Source organism: Emydura macquarii, unplaced genomic scaffold, assembly GCF_026122565.2.
Source record: "Emydura macquarii macquarii isolate MOO-44397 ecotype Brisbane River unplaced genomic scaffold, CSIRO-AGI_Emac_v2 contig_1790, whole genome shotgun sequence".
NCBI lineage: Eukaryota > Metazoa > Chordata > Testudines > Chelidae > Emydura > Emydura macquarii.
In genome coordinates, this window is record NW_027131927.1 from 16,333,669 (window position 1) to 16,357,037 (window position 23,369).

The window sequence follows — 23,369 nt, forward strand, 5'->3', positions numbered from 1 at the left end:
ATTCCTTGCAGGGTGGCACCAGCACCCTCCCAGTGCCTAGTTTTCCCAAAACCATCTGCCCTGTAGGCTCCAGCCCTTCTGACTGCAGCACGGGGAAGCTTAAGTTTGCTGCTCCCTTGAAGAGACGGGACACAGGACCAACCTGTTAACTGAGGAACAGACTTTCACTTTTCTCTTTTATATAAAACCCTGAAATGCGTTGTAGAAAAATTAAAAATAAGTTTAACAAAGAACATAGGATTAAGTGATTTCTAGGAGGGAAAGATGAAAAGCTATCAACAAAACATTATTGCTAGTGCCTAAATTTAAACTTCAGCAAGTTAATCATGGTCAAAGTGGGTTTCTCACCTATATTCAGTTTTCAGAGGCTTTCAACCCCCTTGGCTGAAAGGTGCCACTTTGCTCAGATGAACAAGAATGCTGGCCTCTGGTATCTGCCCAGTTATGGATGCCATCATGGCTTTCTGTCCTTACTTAGCTCTTCCAAAGTGCAATAACCTTGGAGGTAGGAAAATTTCCTGGAGTTGCCATTTCCATCAGAGTGTTAAGTGGCCATCTTCCACAGTTTCTGCCTGGCAGTTTTGCCTACTCTTCATGTAAATGTAATTTCATTATGTCTCCTTGCTCAATTCACACTGGAGACCCATTCAAACAGGCAAAGTCACATTCCTTTGTCTAGGGAGGGGTGACTTAAGCCTTCCCTGACAAACATTTTAAGAATATATTTCCAGTACATATTTATAATCATATATCACCCACACATTAACTACATCATAATATTGACCAGTGCTTTGCCAGTTTGATACCTTTTTAGATAAAGACTATGACCATTGTGAATTGGGGAAAGGAGTATGTCAGAGCTGATAGGCATTATGGTTAGGGCGTGCCCTCTGCCAGTTGGCACTGAGGGGTCTCCAGGCTCACATTCTTATCTCATAAGTTGTATTAGCAAAGTCAACTTTTAAATAGGAGCAGATGGCTGCTATATCTCAGTGGTTCACTGCTGTCAAGTTTTTCCAATGGGCAATTTTTCTGAGTCATTCTTGAATGCCTTATGACAAGAATCTCTAAGGGCGCCACACACTGAACATAACCCTCGCATCAGCTCTCTCCTACTGATGTCCCCAAATTGACTAGATCAGAAGAAAGGATGAAGTTTTCACAACAGAACAGGCTCAGGTTTCAGATAGCAAAGGCCTATTTGACCACCAGCAAAGCTCTACAGCTGAAGTGTGAATAAAGATATGAGACCCTAGAGAAGACATCAGTTAGTTGTTCACCCAGAAGTGTGCACAACACAACCTAATCTAAAGTGGTTTACTTGCAATCATGAAGGTCAAGTAACACACTAGCTACTGCAGAAACTAAAGAACTATCTTTTAGCTTTTCAGTGCTAGACTGTCTGAAGTCACCAACTTTCCCCCATTCATTGCTTTGTAAACAACCTACTGTACACGAAGAGCAAACTGGGCCAGGCTTCTCTCACAATAAACCACACAAACTCTGGACATTTTCTAGTAAGAGCCGTCTTCGCAAAATCCAGCTTTACAATATGGAATACACTGACCACATTTCACTCGGTTAATCAAGTACTGCGGCTAGAATCTCACATGCAATCATGGCTAACCATCCAGTCTCCTCCTTAGAATGAATTTTTTCCCTTAGCTCTAAACGTCCCTTTCCTTTCCCTATCTATTGCTGCACAGATACTTCTATCTGAAATTACAATGAACTTCAGACAATGGAGAAAGGATGGTATCTGTTCTGTAACTGCCGTCGTTCTGTTCTGGCAGAAGCATAAATCTTCAAAATCCTCAAAAGATCATCATATCCCTAAGGATTTTCCTGAAAGTTAGAGAAATGTGCAGATGCTGGTCATTCTGCCCCCTACCCAGCCAGAAATATCTGACAAGGACAGAGGGAGAAAAGCCACCCTATTAATGGTGAACTTTTGATAGATCAAACCCTTGTAGCCTCCTGGAGGCTGAGATTCAGCATCCTTTCACATCACTATATCCTGGCAACACCATGGCTTAGGTTGATTTTTGAACATAATGAGGCTGCAGGCTCATTCTGTAACACGTTATAGCTCAGCATGAACTCTGTGCTCATTAAAACTGATTGTTTACAGCATCAGGACTTTCTCAAATGAGGTTTTTCCTCCCCAAAGAAGAGCTTTCTCGAGATGCTGGACTTGTTGCATTTCTTAAAAGTTGTTCTTGCCTTTACAAGCCAAAGTGGTCTGAATAATTAAAACGTATATTTATCCCACAGGTAATTCAGCAGCTCTTGTAATTAGAGGAAATAATTCTGTAGATAGTGGCACCAAGGGAGTGAGAAGAGCTATTTAAACTAAAGAACAACACTAGCACAAGAACAAATGAGCATAAACTGGGCACAAATAAATGCAGGCTGGAAATTAGAAGGTTTCCAACCATCAGAGGGGTGAGGTTCTGCAACAGCCTCCTCTTAGGAGCTGTGGGGGTCAACAACCTAACCAGTTTTCAGATGTAGCTTGCTATCTTTATGAAGGGGATTATATGATTGGGATACCTGCAAGAAGCAGGGACTGGACTTGATGAGCCAAGAGATCCCTTCTAACCCTGTGTTCCAGATTGGTTGGTCCCGAACACGCCTGAAGTGTTAACACTTTGAATACTAAGTAGAAAAAATGCCAATAAATTAAAATTTGACAGCTGTTAAACTGTAAAATCTGAGGTAAAGAATATTCAAAGCTGTGATGGCGAACACTTTGAGGGAGAAATAATGGGAGAGACAAGTTCTTTTAGTTTCAAAGTTAGAAATCATATAATAAAGGCCTTCTCCTTCCCCCCACAAATGGAGAAATGTGATCATTTGAACTCTCTCACTCTGCTCAGTGAAAACTTTAGTGTTATCTTCCTTCTCCTGGTTGTTGAAAACTTCAAAGAATGAGCAGAAGCAATATGTAATAGCAGTCTTTGGGGTAATTAATTAGGGTAAGAAATAAAAAAAAAATAAATAAAAAAGCTATTATTTTTGTGGAGCAATTTTTGGGTTAAACTAAAAAGCACCTGAAAGGCCCTCTGTTCCTTTTGAGTATTTTCTAAAGCAGAGCTGAGCTTCATAGCACTTATATATAGACTGCTCTGTTGGCCTTTGTGCTTATTAGAACCAATATCCATTGGGAGAACTCCAGCAATCAAATCAATACTTAGATTGTGACCCATTGTCTTCCACCATTAAAATGGGACTAATTCATTTAGAAGGAACATTACTTCATTTTCAATAACCATTAAATATTGTTAAGCAAATTACAGTGTAAGAATTTTCCAAAGAACAGGTATTTTGTGTCAATGTGTTAAAAAAAGCTCACTGATACCTGTTTTAATATAAGGGGAACTAAGTTAGAGAATGGCATAAGTCATTCTTGCTCAGCAGCAAAGCTTCTGTGTTAAAAACAGCACCAACCACTTTACCAAATTAAGGCTCACTTCTGCAAACAGTCACACACGTGGGTCGTGCAGGTAGATTCGGCCCTTATATAGTTAGGAAAAAATTGATTTCTCCTTATTAAAAGAATGAACTTATTTGAGTTCTTGAGTCTGTGCGCCATCTGCCACAAAGTGATGTCACAGCAGCTGCTGGGAGTAAGCTGGTGTGTGAGAGGTGAAGCCCGCTACACAGCTCTGAACTCGGAGTGCTCTAGTAGGGCCTGCTAATGGATTGGAAACCTGGCATGAAAATTCTTTAGTCACTAAAATACCTGATTGGCACCTAGAGGGAAAACTGGCAGACAAACAGAGGTTAGTCCAAATTCTTGGTCAAGTCCTAGGGCTGATAGGAGTTCTGGTACAAACTGTTCCCTCTGCACATTTACTTCTGGACTGAGAAATGCCATTGACTTCAGCAGGTTGAGTGCTATGCAGTTCCCCTTACTAGGGCTCATTCTGAGTCATAAGCATAATGCCTGGTAGTTGCAAGATCAGCTCCTATGTTTCTTCAATAGGAGCCTTGCACATTTGGACAGATTCAATAGTGCCTCATGCATGTGAGATTTTTATTTTTTTTTTTTTTTTTAAATTATACCCTCCTTTTCAATAGGAAAATTAAATACACAATATGGGGGGGAGAGGTTTCAACCCTGCTCCAAGAGCTGCAGCTGATTTCCTACCTGCATGCTAGTGGGGTGGGCTGAGGGCTACAGAGGGCAGCGCGTGCAGCAGTGTCCATCTTCTGCCCTGGGTGCACTGCTTCCATTTTACAGCCACACTTCCCTAGCATGTTGGCTGCTGGTGGCTACTCAGGGGAAGTACTGACTAGAGCGGGTGCCCGGACTAAATCTCTCCCTAGCTGCCTTTGGGCTTCCTGGCAGCATCGGAGCTGCAGCTGCTTTGCACTTCTTCCAAGTCCCCTTGCTGGACTTTACCCCACAGCTGCTCACAGCCTGGATTCCCAGGGGTGGAATGTGGCAAAGAATCGAGCCCCTTATGAGCCCGATTGAGTCTATTAAAGGTAATAGGTTTTCCACTCTTTTCAGTAGGCACTGGAGTGGGTTCTTGCTGAAACGTGACCAAGGTAAGGTTTCGCCGTTCCCTGTAATGCTAACTCTAGAATTGCTAGAACTTCAACAGTATCTGCAACCAGCAGCACCATAATTACCATAATCATCTGGGTACTCACTTTCCTCCTCCAGTGCTATTCATATACTTCTACAGGGCCCTGAAGAGCAGAGAACCAACAAGTACAGTGTGTGTGTTCGATGTTCCTTATCACTCACAGGGGCTCTGCATGCCAGTGCAGCTTTTCTTCTAAACATGGCCGTATAACATGTTTTCAAAAGGCAACTGGTTGTATTCCAAGAAAGAAGAATATAATTGAAATAATGATCATTAAGGTAATAGGGCACCGGATGGCCAAAGCTAATGAAGCATCATTGTGGAACAAGAACAAAACTCACACTTAGGCCATTAATCAGAACAGTAAAGGGAGAAATGCTACACTGTACAGAAGTGCCTACAAGCAGGCTCATGTTAACCAGCAGCCGATCTGAGCATCAATCCCTTCTGATTAAACTCATTGGCTGAGCCAGCGTTCTCTGTTCTAAGCTACAGCTCCCTATAAAAACAAGTATGTAGCCTCCTCCAAGGTTATAAGCTTTTGCCATGTAGCCTATTTCCAGGTTGTTTTTCCCTAGATGTAGCTCTAGCAATGTGGGGAGCAATTAACTGAGCAGTAGATTTAGAGCACTTAAAAAAAACCAAACAAACACAGGGCACGCAATCCAGCTTCTATGGCAGTAGATGGCAAAACTCCCATTGACTTCAGTGAAAGCAGAATTGGGCCCCCAGCTGGGTTTATTTTGTTGACCTACATTTGATTCTTTTAAACCACCCCCAGTTTCAGTGTGTGAGAACAACTACCACACACTCACTCTGGAATCATGATTGGTGGCAGAGATAGGTGGTGTGGTTCCTAGCAGCTTCGAGACAGCCTGAGAGGCTAGGCACGCAACACGCTCCTCCTGGCTTGTTTCCCCAGTGCCTCACAGGTGACCCATGGGTTGAATTGAAAATTAACAGGGTGGTGCTCATGCCTCTCCTATTTCCTTCACCAAAACGAAACCACACTCAGTAGAAGGCACAAATTTTTCATAATACGATCTTCTATGCATGTGTTTCTCAGCAATGAAATAAACAACATAGACTTTTAAGTTATAATCTCTGCAGTTCGGAGTCAACCCCTTGTTGACATGGACTGGGACAGCTGGCATTAAGGTGACAGGCAAAAGTTGCTGCACTGATCTTGTTTCATATTTTTGAGGTTATCTTGACAACTGTTAAGAATGAAGAGATTCATTTCTTTGCTAAGAAATTATTTTAGATTCTGGAGCACAGAACGCAGCCAGGGGGAAGCACTGCAGCTGGTCAAACCTCACTGAGCTAGCCTAAGTCAACCCTTGGAGCACGGAAAACACGAGGAGCAGAGAAGGGGAAAACAACACCCAGCTCAGAGAACATACAGCATTGCTTATATCTAAGCAAGGAATACAGATGTGATTAGGCCAGGAAACATCTAACTTATCAAAGGAATCTGTTCAGACATCTTGATTCAGGTCACAAGGCGGGGTGCATGTTAGGAACATGTCTCTGGACTGCCAACAGACTAACAATGAGCCAAACCCGGCCGGTTTTACAAGAGCAGTGCTAGTGAAGGCACTGGGATACGTCACTTGCAGAAGACGAGCAGGATTTGGCTCCCCCTTTTATGAAGGATTTGCTGCATACATGGCATGTGTGCCAGGTTGCAAGTATAAGGACAAGGTGCCTAGCAATTAGCAGGAAAAGAGAGCAGTGGGGTCCCGGCACTGTGCCAAATAGTAGTAAGAGTGCTGCAGAGCAGCTTCCAAGTCATCCTTGCCTAGTTCGGAGTGAGGCCAAGCAAGAGTGCATCACTAAGTGTTTCCATTTGCATGAGGACTGCACTGAAAACCAGAGGCTCCTAATTCTGTGTACACTCAGCTCTCACTTACCCTGCATTTTCACCAGGATGGAAGCAGGCATGCAAAGGGCCCAAGAGTTCCCTCTGCTCAGTGCATGGAGAAATCCCAGCACTTAACCTGACCCGTGCCGCCTCTCGTTGTGTGAGAATGCCGCAATCTTGTGCTATTGGTTACTATGTTCTGCATAAACTCTCACAAGACCAATGCCGCAGTGGGATGGCTGGAGATCCTACTGCAGCTCTTGGGGTTAAAAACCCAACTCTCTAAATGTGGCTCTGATCCCACTAGGTGTAACTAAATGAAGCCAAACATCAAGAAAGGACCTGTTGACTCCAGCTGTGGCACTTTTAGGGGTAGAACACTTCCAATAGAACATTGCAGTCTCTCCTGGCTGCCTGGATTATAGAGGCAGCAAACTCTAGTGTAAACTGCAACCACCCGTCTTTGAAAAGTGGACCATCTGGGGACGGATCTAGAATGGGGGAAGTGATCAGCTTGACACAGCAACACTTTGATGACAATTGGAACCCATGCCTTACCTTGCCACTAACCTATTTCTCACAGATTCCCTTTCTACTCAACAATTGTAAAATACATGGTTGAATGAATCAACTAGACAAGTTTGGAGCCAGATTCAGTTGGTGGCAAAGTTGACAAATGCCTCCCAGGCTGCCTGCCTATTTTGTAAACCAAGGGTTGAAAACAATGTTTGGTTGAGGGACTGACAGAATGAATACATGATAAAAGACAAAGGGAAAATCCCATGAATCTGATATTTGTTTTTAAGTAACACCTGAAAGGCACATTTCTGTCCATTTCCCTGACAAAATATCAAGCTTCTGCCCCTGCCACAACTACAGCTTTAAAAAAGATCTCTGGACATATTTTGGAGGAATGAGAAATGTGTATTCTTGCCTTGCCCCAATTTCCCTCATTTTCTTGGTGGGGAGGAAGAGGGAGCTAGCAGCAGCAGCAGCTACCAAATTATTTGGGCTTAAACTTTCCAAACAAAGTTCACTCCTGGACAGAGAACAAACCTGCCAAATTTAAGCCAAAGACTGAAAAAGTTACAAGCAACTAAAAATGAAACCTTAGAATGGAAATACTTGTACAACCTTAATTATGCACTGCTGCATCTGTGATAGACATGTTTGTAAATGTTCCTACAATTGTGTATATATGTACACACAAATACAATGGGTTCAAAGTATGCTGTGTACAGTTGCTGCTGGCTTTCAGATTTCACCAGCCTTCACTCAACTCTAGAAATAACAACAAATGTGGTTCTTCCTTGACCTTGCTAAGTTTTGTGGAAGAAGTACCAGTGAGTGAGCTTTTTTTTCCAAAGCCGCACCACACCAACACAGAATGGACACTTGCTACATCAAAGCCAATATCTGATAGGACATTCCACTGAGAAGTTACAGCAAATTGTTGCATTCATGTTGATGCTGAGGTGTGGAGAAGCAGCCAAAATTTAGCATTATTATTTTTTTAAAATAGCTAGTTAGTTTGCTCTGCTTAGAACAAAATTAGAGGCTACCAATTATCTATGTGTATAAAAGTAAAACCCATTTACATGTTCTGCAGCTATTGTATTACAAAACCCATGCAGCCAGGTCTCATATCCTTCTGCACAGAAAATACACAGGTCTACACACTCCATGAACTAGAGCAGAGTTTCTGCTTTATACTTGCATACTGAATTTTGCAAGTAAACAAATACAATGTAAAACAATATTCAACCCCACAAAGTATTTATTCACAAGCTGGACTTGTTCACTTCTTTTGACAATGTACTTGGTCACACTTTATATTGTATACTTTTAAAAACTGTTCTGAAAAGGTTAAGGATTAATATATGCTATAAGCATGTTACTGACATAAGCAGTACGTGTTATAGTTATAATCACATCAGTAGAAGGTTCAACATGGTTATAAGCAATCTGTTGGACCCTTACCTATTAACCATTAGATATTCAATCCTTAAACCCTTTATAAGACTATATATACCCTTAATATAAAGTTGTAAGGTCTGAGGCCTTGTTTTTTGGCTAAGCTTAGGCCTTGCTCTTGAGCTAAATAGTAGCAGCCATATTAGGAGAGACAGCAGGCATAAGCTAAGTAGCATGTAGTCACATCTTCACATTCCTGAAATTACATCAAGAGGAATGTAGTATCGGGCTGTAAAGAAGGTGCTACTGTCCTAATAGTCCCTACCACTACCAAACATATCTTAAAAGGTGTAAAGAAAACTGTAAACTGAGGTCCAAAAGGAAGTTCTGTGGAACCTAACTCCAGGACACAGCCCAAGATCAGAACTGCCAGATCTCAACATCCTGCCAAACACATTGCACAGAAGCTGGTGTCCCCAAATGATCTAATCCAGATTGGCCACCAGGAGAAGTTTGTCTGCCTAATTGGGAGTGGTGAACATTGTATGCTTAGCGTGCTTGGTAACTGTTAATAAATAGAGAATAAGAATATTACTGTGTAAGGCTCCTTCACTGGTAAAAGATCTTGCAAACCCACAGATAATTATGCCCAGAACCCTCTGAATTGGGAAAGGGAGGGTACTTCAATTAACCAGATTACACCTGGAGCCCTACAGCCTGGGAATGGGTGACCCTGAGCCCTAAAGTGTGAATTGGATAAGGGTAGGTGCCTTTCCCTCAGAGCCCTCTGGATTGGGAAAAGGTGGGGTGTCCTAGTGTGCGGGTAACAGTGTATCCATTATCGTACTAGTTAATCATTGTAGCATATTTTGTAAACGTACTGAAGTCTTAGCGATACACTGACATCCATTGCTAGCTTTGAGCAGTGCGATGAGACTGATGTGTGAGAGTATTACTGGGTTTCAGAAATAGCCAGCTTCTGCTTGACTGAACTAGTCAGTGTTTTTGTGCAACAGAGAAGAAGTGATAAAAACACCATCCCAGTAGCAACCACATTTGAAACTGAGCTGTGTAACTTTAGGGCTGAATTTCCAGTCTCAGCGGTAACTAACAAGGGTATTGTCTATCTCCAATAAAAAGGTCCTTTGCTTTAAAGGGTACGAAGAGCCATTTCTGTTACTATCTGCCAGTTGCGGACCATATCAAAGCTTTTTCTCCTGACTCTCAGGGGATGGGCAAATCTACATGTCATGCCAAAACTTCACTGCAAATAATCTCATGGTTTTTACAAAGCTCTCAGCAGCAAAAGGAAACGAATACTCCCCGACCTCACTGGAACACTGAGCATTAACTAAAGTCTATCCAGTGTGGAAGTGTCACACTGTGTGACTCATCCTGCCAATGCTTTACTGACAGGCATGTCCCATGGAAGTCAATGGGCCTCCCTGATAAGTGAAACTGCTCACCTGCAAAAGCGCTGGCAGGATCCAGACCTCTTATATGGTTAAGTATGAAATATTCTGACTCTTCCAGCTGTCTCCTCACAACACTCACCAGTGGGGTAGAAATACAAAAGCTCTTGGTCGAGTAAAGGACTGGGCAAGGATGCTTTATCCTTTTCACTGCATCCTGACTGAAATGTACATTGCGTCCTCATGTTGAAGGGCCAGATGGCATGCAAGTGCTTTGCCTTCCCTTCCCCTAAAAGGTCCGAGCACTTGAACTGAGAGCAAAGAGAATCTCTCCTGTGCTCTCAATGACACCCCGACCTCCTCGCTGGGACCAGACAGCATGGAGGAAGAAGCTGCTTGATTTGAATGGAGCAGAGACAAGAGCTGGACCTTGAAAGGCAGAGGGAGTAGATTGAAACTAGGTGCCTGGAGCTGGAAAGACAGAGTGGGGAGTGGAGACTGGGTCTGGTTGGACATAGAGATTGGGGGGGGAGAGTAGGGGGTAGGAGAAGTAGGAATGCCTGGACAGGGAGACTGGGATGCAGATGAGAAGCTTGAGTGGAGCAAAGACTGCCTAGGTGAGGCGCATGGGATGAGACAGCAGGGGTGAAAAGACTGGGACGGGGAAAAAAAAAGGTCATAGAAGAATCTGTGCCCACTAGAGCACACTCCCCTCCAGAACCTGGACTGGAATCTAAGATCCCCGAGTCTCACCACTCCACTGTCAGCAAGTATTTGTGAAACCCATGCGCAAAGTGTCTCATTCCCCCTCCGGTACATAGAGAAGATGACAACCTACTACTGCTATCAGTTACTCCAGTAGCTATGACAGGTCTGGAGAAAATGGTGGGCCTAAGCCTGCCTATAGCTAAAGGCCCTCCCCCTTGGCTGGGAGGAGGGGCCAGTGGACCAAGGCTATAAGTAATTATGGAGGACAAGAAGTGAAAAAACAGACAGGAGTGAAGGTTATAGGGCAAAAATCGGGTGAGTAGAAGGGGACACCGAGCAGAGAGCCCCTGACAGCACCCACTGATCATCAAAGGCATCTAGGGAGTCAGTGGATGCCGCCCAAAGTAACTTTGCTTGGAGGCATGACTACAAGGGAAGAGAAATATGCCTCCCAGTTGCAGAGCACCCCTGGTCCAGCTTCCTCCTCTAGGTATGGAAGATTGGCCGTCATGGCCAGTGCCAGGAGGAGGCTGATGAGAAGGTCTTGCGACTTTGTGGGGCCATGGATGGGATGAGCCAAGATCAGCAGGTATGGGGAAAAGTGCAGTCAGAACCTCAGCACAAGAAGTTCTGCAGGAGCTAGAAGAGGAACTGCAATCTGATGCGCTCTACGTAGATGTGCGGCAGGGTCTCCCTCTTGCTGCAAAAGGAGCAGGTGTCGGGGGAGCTCACGAACAGCACCAGGTACACGCCCATTCTCATAGCTCTGTGAAGGAGCTGCTAACAGCTGTCTCTGGTGGGCTGTGGGACCAAAGTGGAGTACTGACTGGCCCACCGGGGTTCCTCGCCTTCCTTGCCAGTTGCTCCAGTAGCTCAACTGGCAGATGTCTGCATGGTGATGCTAATGCTGCTGATGACCCATGTGGACACCAATAAGATGCCACATGATGGGATTTATTTTTCTCAGTTTGCCTTTTTAAAAACATAGGAAATTACACACACACAACAGCTAAAGAAACACTTAGGGTGCAAAGCCAAGCACTCAGGTTAACCTTAGGAAATGCCAACATTATCGGTGAAACCTTAATTCAGCTCTCTTGTGCATTGGGATACAGTCTTTAATTACATGAGCGCACTATTTTTTCCACAGGATCTCTGCCTCATTCAGTGCACAAGACGAAGCTGGGCTGGTGATCAGTCAGGGCTATGCAGTGAAGGAAGCCATTGTCCGTAGGACTTCTGCTTTGTTTGTTGCAGAAGTTGGAAGGTTTGTAATGACTGAGGCAGGAGATTGCAAGCAAAGAAGGGATGGTCTAACAGCTAGGCAGCTGACTTGCCCTGGAGAACTGGATTCTAAGCCTGCCTGTGCCACTGAGCTCCTGTGTTACGCTAGACGAGTCACTTAAAGCAAACTTTTCACAGCTGGTCACTAATGGCATATACCTCATCTTCTGGATGTCTCGCTTAAGACTCTGGGGTCTGATTTGCAGAAGTGCTGAGCAATTGCAGCTGTAACTGCAGTCAATGGGAGCGATGCTTTGAACGTATAAAGTGCTGCATAATGCTACTTTCTCTGAAAAAAATCAGGTCCTAGACACCTGAAAGTGGGCACCGAAAGTTATCAGATACTGTTGACCTTAATTTGTATCTCTATTTCCCATATATAAAATGGGGAAAATACCCCTCATGTCCCAGGACTGTTTTGAAAATTAATTAATATCTGTGACGCTCTGTAGAGATGAGCACGCTATATAAGGTCTGAGGCCTTGTTTTTTTGGCTAAGCTTAGGCCTTGTTCTTGGGTTAAGCAGTAGCAGCCATATTAGGAAAGAAAGCAGCCATACAGGCACCTCTTCACATTCCTGAAATTACATCAAGACAATGTAATATCGGGCTGTTAAGAAGGTGCTACTGTCCTAATAGTACCTACCACCACCAGACAAAAACAGATCTTACGATGCTTAAAGAAAACCTTGTCACTTTTCAACAGTTGTGGTTGTAAAACCTACACTTATTGTTTTGTCTTTGTGGTACCCCCTTCTCTATTGTTTATCTGAATGATTTCTGTCTAGTTCTTTGATTGTTTCTGTCTGTTGCATAAGTAAGGGTGCACTATTTAAATCAGTTAAGGTGGTGGGATATGATTGGTTAAAGAACTGTTTTGTAATGGGCTAGGATTGGTGTTTTCTAGTACTTCAGTTTAAAATGATTGGTTAAGGAACAGCTAAGCAGGACCCAAATTTTACCTGTTTAAACTGAGGTCCAAAAGGAAGTTCTTTAGAACCTAACTCCAGGACACAGCCCAAGATCAGATCAGCTGGCCAGCTGTATTTACTGAAGCTGGAGTCCCCAGATGATCTAATCCTTATTAACCACCAGGAGAAGTTTGTCTGTGTTATCGGGAATGGTGAGCATTGTATGCTTAGCCTGTGTATTCGGGTTTGGTAATTGTTAATAGAGAATAAGGATATTACTGTGTAAGGCTCCTTCCCTGGCAAAAGATCCTGCAAACCCACAGAGAATTACACTTGGAGCCCTATGAATTGGGAAAGGGTGGGTACTTCAATTAACCAGCTTATGCCCGGAGCCCTACGGCCTTGGGAATGGGCGACCCTGAGAACCTAGAGTGTGAACTCGGTAAGGGTAGGTGCCTTTCTTCTGGAGCCCTATGGACTGGGGAAAGATGGGGGTGCCTTAAGCGGGTTATGCCTTGAGTCTTACAGATTGGGGTAAAGGTGGTTTTGATAGCTCAATGTTCCCAAGCAGCTTAGCTCCATTGGGGCTGTTAACAGGAACTCCACTTGGCAGCTGCTAGCCCCAAGGGGGTGAGGGCTGAGGGGAATGCTACCTGGAGCCAAGCAGCTTTTTTTTTCCCTCCCAGTGAGATCCCTACAAGGTCTGAGATGGTGCATTCCCACCCACTGCTCACTCCTCCAGTCACCTTGCCCTGACTCCAGCTGCACATGGAGGGCTCTGCCAAGTCCAGGGCAAGGGTGGACAAAGGGCTGCAGTCAGCATAACAGAGGCACCTGGGTGAAAAGGGTGGGGAAATCCTAGCTGGGGAGGACCCAGCCATTATCAGTTAATAGGGGAGGGTCTGAACACCAATGTTCAGAATGGCTCCAATGATAAACTTTTTGTGGCTGGACTTTACTTCCCCAGCATTCAGGGGTGGATTGGTTCAGGCCTATCTCTGCTAGCAAGTACTGTTTTAAAAAAAAACAAAAAAAAAAAAACAACACTCAACAACAAAAACCCTGCAGCAGCTCTCACAACCATATGACTTACTGCTTAATACCTAGCTCTTCCCCTGACAGCCTCTTCTGTCTTCATGTTCTATGCAAGCAAGGTCATTTTTCAACCATTCTCCCCACCTCTTTCCACCCCCCTCCTTTTACAGTGGCTGCTATCATACCGCTAGGAAAAAAACTCTCACTGGCAGACTGCAAGGGCTGTAAAAATACTTAGCAGAAGAATTTCTCCCTAATCGGGTCTGTACTCCTCCAACAAGAACACAGCTTTAATTTAGACAAGTCCTTATTAGTAAACAGAGCATGCCATTTTGGGACAGATTTCTGCTAAGCTATGGTTGAAAACCTGAAATCTTTTTAAGTGGAGTGAAACAGTTATAAAGTATATTGTAGCATTTTCCCCTGACATTTGATACACCTGATTTTTTTTTTTAAATCATAAATGATGTACTAGACAAATATATTTCACTGTAGCTTCCTAAAGTAGCAATGGCTAGATCAGTGTTTCTCAATTAAATTTGGCCATGGAACCCTTTTGAACTCGATAAATAATTGCGGAATCCCTCAAACTCTTAACAGTATTTTTACATATGGAGCCCCAAAAAAATGTCGAAATAAGCAAATTATATACAAACAACAAGGTCAACGTTTCTCTATTAAATATAAATTAAATTACACTTATACTTGATACCCTCCGCCGAAAAAACCGGGACATCTTCCCTTTTTCGGCGGCGCGGAGAACAGCTGCTCGCGGAACCCCAATTGAGAAACACTGGGCTAGATCTATGGGTCGCACACCTACATTTTCACCATTACAATGTTATTTCCTAGTATAAATATAGCCTGTTGTTTACCAATGGATCACAGAAGCGCAGCGATAAATCTGCAATTCAATAACTAATAATTCAGGTGTTCTCAAAATTTTGGTTTGGACCCTCTTTGAAAATATTTCAGGCTGTGATGACACCCTCCTCCCCAAAGTAATGCCCCCCCCCATGCCATGCTACCCTTACGAGCATGTGTGGGGGCTGTCAGCTCGTGACGCCCCCCATAATAACCCCTTCCCAGTTTGCAACCCCTTCCCAGTTTGAGAACCCCTGTAATAATCAATTTTTGCTGTGTGGGTAAAGTAATATCTAAAACTAGATCTTGTTGTCAACATGCAAGTTTCATGTTTCAGACATTAAGAAGGGATCTCTAGGCACCTAAAATGCAGTCGCAGCAGAGGAGCCGTGGATCGAGTCTCCTTCACTGACAATTTGTAAATCAAGACTTATAAAAGGCCTGCTCTAGGAATTATTCAGGGAATGGTCTAGGGCCTACGGTCTATTATACAGGAGGTCAAATGGGATGATCACAAGGGGGTCCCTTCTGGCCTTAGAAGCTAGGACTCCCCCAGGATTCTGATTTTATGACCAGCCAGAGGAATACGCAACCAAGAGAAGTCGCCTGCTATGCGTTGCACCGGCAAGGTGAACTCACCGGAGGAGTTGGGATAACCGCTGCCAGGAGGATATGCACATCCCAGGGCCACCCGAGGCAGAGCGGAACCACCCCTCACCCTGGGGCAGTTCTACCTGCCTCCCCCACCTGTCCCGCTTCATTTCCGCGGCTTCCACCCCTGCGCCCCATGGTTCTGGGCCGGCGGCTGGTACCGAACTCTCGGCGGCCCCGCTCGGCCCCCGCACCTGGGCTGAGTCGGCCGGGCAGAACCAGCCTGTCTCCGCGGGGACTCAGCCCCCGAACCCCGCTTGTCACGGCTCGCACAGCAGCGCCTAGCCCCGCCGATCCTGCGCAGCGAGTCGCCGCACCGGGGGGTTCCCATCGACCCGCCGCCGCCCCCGGGCACCCCGCGCCAGCGGCCGGGCTTCCTCTTACCGGCGGTGGCGAGGAGGGCAAGGACAGCCGGGCAGAGCATGGTCCCCCGCAGCGCTCAGCGGCAGCAGCCTCCCACCCAGCGGCGCGCTCCACGCTTCTGCTCCATGCCCGGCCCGCCGGAGCCTCTAGCGCCGCCGCCCTGCCGCCAAACCCCTCCCACACCCGGCCTCCCTCCGGGGAGCGGACCCGCGGCGCCGGCGCGGCCTCTGCTGGCCGGACAGCGCGCGGGGCGGGGCGCCTCACGCCCGAGCAGCGCCCGCCCAGCCGGTTCCTCTGGCCCGGGTCAGCCCCCGCGACCGCGCTCCCCTGGCAGATGCCGTTTGCCGGCCGGGGCTCCCCTCACCCAGCGTCTTGCCCCAGTTCAGGTGCTTCCCCCAGCCGCTGTAGGGAGTGGGGTTTAATGGAGCAGTGCCAGAGATGCGGGGTGCAGTGGGGAGCCCCTGCCCCATGGAGTTGACAGTCTAAGTCAGTGGCTCTCCACCTTGCCAGACTGCTGCTGTGCCCCTTACAGGGAGTCTGATTTGTCCTGCGTATCACCCACCCCCCTCAGACCCCAGTTTCACCTCACTTAAAAACCACTCGCTACAAAAATCAGACCCAAATACAAAGGTGTCACAATGCACTGTGGCTGGAGAAGTGCTTGCTTTCTCACGTGTACCATATCAACAGAAAATAAATCCACTGGAATATAAATATTGTACTTGTGTTTCAGCGTAGAGGATATAGAGCGGTATAACAAGTCACTGCCTGTATGAAATTTTAGTTTGTCCTGCCTTGGCTAGGGCTTTGTATGTAGCCTGTTGCGAAACAAGGCAAATAACTAGCTGAGTTGATGTGCCCCCTGGAAGACATCTGTGTACCCCACAGGGGGTACATGTGCCCCTGATTGAGAATCACTGACAGGCTGAGAATTAACTGCACAGAGAGGGGAATTGACTGGCTGTACAACTTGATTGTACCAGTGGCTCAAGGAAGTCAAAGTTAACCAGATAGTAAGGGTTAAATACTTTCAGAATGTATAGTAATTATTAGCAATAACCTCCTGGGACCAAGTGCACCCCAGTATTCACACCCTACATATGACTGTAATAATTTTCATACAAAATATGCCTTGTGAGGTATCATCTGAAAACTAATAACTCATTGATCAATAATGTCATGATGAAATGGGTGTAGGCACTATGTATGTAAAGCTATGAACATAAACTGAAATTCTGACAGAAATGTGTTTATTACCAGACAAGTCTGGAGTGTAGGTAAACCTGTTCCTAAGAGACAGAGGGCAAGCTAACACCTCTAGCCAGATGTCATCAGCTTTGATTGGCAATGAAAGGGGACAGTAACAGATAGATCTGCTTTTTAGCAAGCAACAACATGGAATCACTTTCACTATGAGACTCTGTGATACTGGCAGATTAGGTCATGTCAGAGTGTATTCAGGTCAATTCACTTGTGTATTAGTATAGCTCAAAGTGATCATTAAATGTTTACGTGTTTTGGGTTTTTAAACGTCATAAAACGAATGGGATATTACATGCATTGTTTTTCCTTATCTGTGTCCTGTCATAATGTAATTGTAAATATTTACATTGTAAATACCCTGTAACTAAATAACTCATCAGACATCCAAGAAGTCCTGTGGAATGCTAATGAAGGGCTTTATCAGAATGACCATTGTGTGTGATGGCTGGCGGCAAGAGAATCAAAGTGCATTCCTCACTCACCATCATCCAAGGAAAAACCCACATGGGTAGAGAGACTGTCAGCTTGCTTTCTGCCAGAAGAAAATATAAATATAGGTTCTAGAAAAGATCCTTCATCTCTGAACTGTTTGGACTCTTACATGGACGTGTACCAGATGCAAAGCAGAGATCCCCAGAAACTAGTTGGGTACCCTGAAAAGACTTTTGTGAAACTGGCAGTTTATTACATCACTGCCACCATTTGGAGTTACAAACTGTGCTTCACCTCTACATATATTTTACCTGCTTTAACCTCTTCATAATTCTCTTTTCCTTTTCTTACCTAATAAATCTTTAGTTTACTATACAACTGGCTGCCAGTGTTGTCTTTGGTGTAAGATCTAGCGTGCCAATTGATCTGAGGTAAATGACCGGTCTCTTGGGACTGGGAGAAACCTCAATGTGGTGTCTTTTATTTTATTTTATTTTATTTTATTTTTTTTGGTTTAAGTGCTCTTTTATAACAAAGTCCAGTTTGTCTGGGTGGCAAGATAGATTGGAGAGTCTAAGGGGACTGTTTGTGTCTCCCTGGTAAGTCTGGTATAGTGATCCAGGCGTTCATATTTGTTACTGGCTTGGAGAAATCTAATTATAGAACACACCACCAGCCTGGGGTGTCTGCCCTGACAGTCTACCCAGAGATAGGCACTCACAGTTGTGTGTCACTCCAGACAGCGCGATAGGTATCGTGTCTCTATCCTCACAGCAGCAAGGAACTTTATCTAGTGTAAATGGTGGATTCTCTGTAACCTGAAGTCTTTAGATCATCGACTGACAACACAGTTAGGAATTGAAATAGACTCAGAGACTTTAATGCCAGAAGGAACCATCATAATCATTTAGTCTGATCTCCTGCACATTGCAGGCCACAGAACCTCACCTGCCAACTCCTGAAATAGAGCCTTAACCTCTGGCTGAGTTACTGAAGCCCTTAAATAATGATTTACACTAGTTTAAACCTGCAAGTGACCCATGCCCCATGCTGTAGAAGAAGGCGAAACCTCCCCAGGGGTCTCTGCCAGTCTGCCCTGGGGGAAAATTCTTTCCTGACCCAAATACGGAGATCAGTTAAACCCTGAGTAGGTGGGCAAGACCCAGCAACCAGACACCCAGAAAGAATTCTCTGTAGTAACTCAGAGCCCTCCCCATCTAGTGTCCTATCATTGGGCTTTGGAGATGTTGCTGCTAGCGGTCGCAGATCGGCTACATGCCATTATAGGTAGTTGCATCATACCACCCCCTCCATAAGTTTATCAAGCTCAAGTCTTGAAACAAATTATTTTTTGCCCCCATGGCTCCTCTTGATAATGAGAAAGCAAAAGCTTTATCAGAAACTTTTTGAGGGGTGAGTAATGATGAAAACCAAAGTGAAGTTTTCTACCACAGTAAAAGATAATTCATTGAAGAGAGTCATAATCAAATATGTAGTTGGAGTAAACATGAAGATGCTATCCTGAATGAATGGTTTTGTATGCAAGAAATTGAGCAAGCTAATGGTATCAGCAAGAACACATCCCCAGGTAAAGATAATATATGTAACATAATGTTTAAATATCTCTCTGAAAGCAGGTTGAGGATTATATTGGAATTATTTAACACTACATGAGGGGAAAAGGAGTGATCCTGGTAGGGTGGAAACATGCAGTAGTAATCCCAATACGTAAACCTGGCAATTATCCATAAAAGTGGATGCCCATAGAGAAATTACCCTTACATCCTGTCTGGGTAAAATTATGGAAAGAATGGTGAATGAAAGATTGGTTGCTTGTATGGAAAACAATGGCATTAAAGATAAGGTGCAGAGTGGCTTTAGAAGAGGAAGATGCACCATTGAACACATTGCTAAATTAGAAATCGAAATACAAAAGTATGAAGCACAAGGGTTTTCATGATAGCTGCCTTTCTAGATATTGAAAAGGCATATAAGGCTTATTGTACAAAGTATGTGCACAAGGGATATGGAGACGAATGTATGGATGGATTAGAGAATTTTTGAGTAAAAGGACCATGAAGGGCTGAATTGGAAAAGTTATGTTGAATGTATATAATACTAAAAATGGTATGTCACAGGCAAGTGTTAGCCCAATGTTGTTTAATATTATGATAAATGATCTCCCACACCCAAGTGGAAGGTGCCAAGGTAGGTGTCACTCTATCTGCAGATGATTGTTCTGTGTGGGTTCTGAGCAGGAATATTGAGGTGGCAGAAAAGAGAATCAACAAAGCGCTACGAGAGACCTCTGACTGGGGAAATGCATTGCGTTTCAAGGTCTCCATTACTAAACCCAAAGGACTGATCTTTACAAAAAGGAAAGTTATAAAGGAATGTAAACTGTGTCTGTATGGAGAACAAATACATATAGTTGAAAGGTTCAAATCCTTAGAAGTAATATTTTATACTAAATTACTTTGGAAAGTTCATAGAAATGATGTTAAAGATAAATGTACAGGAAGGGTTAACCTGCTTTAATCTGGCTGAGACTAACTTGATTAAATCTGGCTGGTTAACCTGCTTAAATCTGACTGGGGGGCTGATGTGAAAATAAGAAAATGGTAATCATCTTTAATCTGACCAGCTATTGACTACGGCTGCCAAACTTTTGGATCAGGATCAAAATCAGAACTTAAAAAATTAGATTTAATGTATGTCCAGGCACTACCAATGGTGTGTAGTGCATTTATTACAACACCTATATGTGCGCTACAGATAGCTTCTAGTGAAATGCCAGTTATACTATGAATGAAACTATTAGACCTAACTTTCTGGACCAAAGATAAAGGAAATGACAATGATGAAAGTACCAAACAAATTTATGAGGATTGTTGGAAATCTGATAGGCAAACTGTAGCACATGTTGTTAGAACTCCACATGTCATTCACGTTAAAGTGTGGATGCAGGAATTGAAAGACAAGGAAAAGCTGAATGAAGACACAACTTTTATTCATGGGAAAATTAGTTATGGATGGAACATCACGTGTCCAAATATGGATTTAAAATTTATTTTATAAATTTAAAGATAAAAAAGACAGTAAGTATTAAAAATGAAGTATGCCAGTTTATAGATGAAAACTGGAGTCAGTTTTGTCAAATATATACAGATGGGTCCAAACACAGAAGAAAATAGGAAGAGTAGAGATGGCATATTGTACACCACAATGGGGAATTAGTACCTCTAAAAGAACATCTGACTCTGCAGCTGTCATGACAGCTGAACTAGTAGCAGTAATGCTAGCATTAAATTGGATTTGGGATGTATGCCTAGCAGCAGTGATCATATTTTCAAATTCAGTTTGCAGCCTTATGGAAATAAAGAAAGGTGTCTCAGCATGTAGAAGTGAATTAATCAATGAAATAATATTTCTAATAACAAAGTTAGTACAGATGGGGATACATGTAGCATTAGGTTGGACCCCGGTGTCTATTGGGATAACAGAAAACAAAATGGAGGACAAAGCAGCCAAAAAAGTTGTAAGAAATGGAAGGATTGACTTAAAAATACCCTCGAGTAAACAGGAATTCAAAAGCCTAGTACAGAAAAATTTAAGAGTAATCCAAATGTTTTTTGGTTTTTTGGGGGAGAAGGGGGGGAGGGGAACATTCATGAAAAAAGAGGAAGAAGACTTTTTTAATTGTGCCCTAAAGTTGAAGATTATGACATGCTTCCGGGCCTGGATAGGACTAATGAAGTGCTTTTGTTTAGAGTACGACATCGCCATTGTGGCTTAAACAAAAATCTTTTTACAGTAAATAGTTACAAAGATGGACTTTGCTTGCATGCTATACGGTGGAAGAAACAATCGATCACCTTTTATGGATCTGTCAGGGCTGTGATAAAGAAAGGGAAAAGCTTTCTGAAGAATTCAAACTTAAGGTCAAAAAATTATATTGTTATTTAGTAAAAACCTTGGGGAAATGAAGTATTGTTAAAAAGGTGCTGTTACAGTACCTGAAAGACACAGGGCGGAGTGAGAGGATATAAACCACTAAGTATTGAGAACTTGTGGTTGCTTGAGGCTATAGACTAGTCAGTCATGGCCGCTTCATCATGAAAAAGAAAAAGAAAAAGGAAGTTATCTGAGCAACTAGAAGAACCCCTGGCTGGCTTCTACTACGGACTCCTCCTGCCTGCTCCTGGTTCCTATTGTCTTTCTCCCATTTATTCCCAGTTTCTGCTTTCCTGCCCTACTCCAAGTCCCTGCTCCCATGCCTTTCGCCAGACTTTGTCTCTGGCGCTGACCTCTGGCTTGGCATCTGACTTTGTCTTTGATGCTGACCTTGGGCTCTGACCACTAGGCCTGACCATCCACGCCTTGGTCATTGCACACAGCCCTGCCTGGACAGGTCTATATTAAACAAAGGAATGTGTGTACCACCATTTACATATCCGTAGTAAACAGGATCCTCAGACAGAAGGGGGAGGAAATGGCAGGAGAAAAAGCAAATTTGTATTTCAGCAAACACAGGTGTGAAAAAAGACCATGGAGCCTCCTTCACCCCCAGAGTCCATGTTGCCTTATTTACTGTTTGAATAAACTTTGCTTCTAGGGGTAACCTAAAGAAGAATCCACTTCAAGGGTTCACTGGACTATAAAAGAAAGGGGCAGAGAAACCCAAGTTCTCTCTCGCTCTCTTTCACTGACAACAAAGGCCCCAGCAGTAATGTGCCTCTGGGAGAGAGTCTGACCAAAGCAAGGGTCAGTCTCTGTCTTGCTGGAAGGCTGTGGGTGATGGAGGCAGTCTTGAACAAAGCCTTGAGTCATAACTGGCTAGATTGTTTTAGACTTTTAGATGCATATTTTCACTTTTATTTGCTTGTAACCTTTTCTAACTTTATCTCTTAAGCCATGTCTACACTACAAAACTATGGCGACCTATGTTATATTGACATATAGCCGCCTCAGTTATTCAATCACTTGTGCGTGTAGACAAATGGCTCCTTGTGTCGGCTGTGTACACCTTCACCAGGAGCGCTTGTATCAATGCAGAGTGCAGTGCATCATGTGTAGGTATCCCACTGTGCAACTTGCCACCTTCCAGCACAGGGTCTTTTAGGAAGTTCTTGCAGTGCCTGATGGGGACCAAAACAAATCATGAAAAGGTGACTGGGAGCATGGGGGTCAACTTCCCATAACTAGGACCCTACCAAATTCACGGTCTATTTTCAAAAATGTCAGAGTCATAGCATTTAAAAAATCTTGAATTTCACAGTTTCAGATATTTAAATCTTAAATTTCATGGTGGTATAACAAAGCATGAATATGTATTTAAATATGGCAAAATATAAACCCTTAAGACTCAGCATTTCTCAAGTTGGAGGGCCCAACCCAAAAAAGGGTCACAAGGCTATTGTAGGAGGGGGGTCATAGTATTGCCATCCTTCCTTCTGTGCTGCCTTCAGAGCTGAGTGGCCAAAGTGGTGGCTGCTGGCCAGGCACCCAGCTCTGAAAGCAGTGCAAAAATAAGGGTGGCAATACTGTGATCCCTCCTGCAATAGCCTTTTGATTCCCCCTTTTGGGGCGGGACCCCAAGTTTGAGAAATGCTGTGCACTTTCGTATGCTTTTACCCTATAGTATAGGGTAAAAATATACAAGACCAGATTTCACAGGGGAGATCAGATTTCATGGTCCGTAACGCCTTTTTCACAGCTGTGAATTTGGTAGGCCCCTACCCATAACAGTCTTCTCCATCCCGTAATTTCATCTGCAGCCCATGATATTTTGGGCCTTCTTTTCAAAATGCCACAAACCTGCATGTCTCTCTTTGCTGTCCACCATCTCTGACCGAAGCATGGAATCTGCACAGCTCTGCACTATTGTCATGAGTGTTGCAAGAACAGGGCACCTGATCCTGCAGTATTTGCAGAGCCGCAAGGGACATGATGATTCCTGGAGGCTAGATTGCTGTTGGACATAAAAACAATTCAAGGTAGTTGGTGAAATTCACAGAGCAGCTGGAGATGATGGACACTGGTTCTAGGCCTGAGAAACAAGCATTGACTGG

At 43.9% G+C, this 23,369-nt stretch overlaps 1 protein-coding gene across 1 annotated transcript in view; it reads right to left on the minus strand.

The window, feature by feature from the left end:
- The window catches only part of PARM1 (prostate androgen-regulated mucin-like protein 1), a 58,876-nt gene extending 43,001 nt beyond the window's left edge, over positions 1 to 15,875 (minus strand). The window contains exon 1 of the mRNA XM_067556992.1: positions 15,625 to 15,875. Within this exon, the coding sequence (XP_067413093.1) occupies positions 15,625 to 15,664 (40 nt within the window). The 5' untranslated portion in view covers positions 15,665 to 15,875. The remainder of the gene's footprint in view (positions 1 to 15,624) is intronic.
- Positions 15,876 to 23,369: the final 7,494 nt, after the last annotated feature.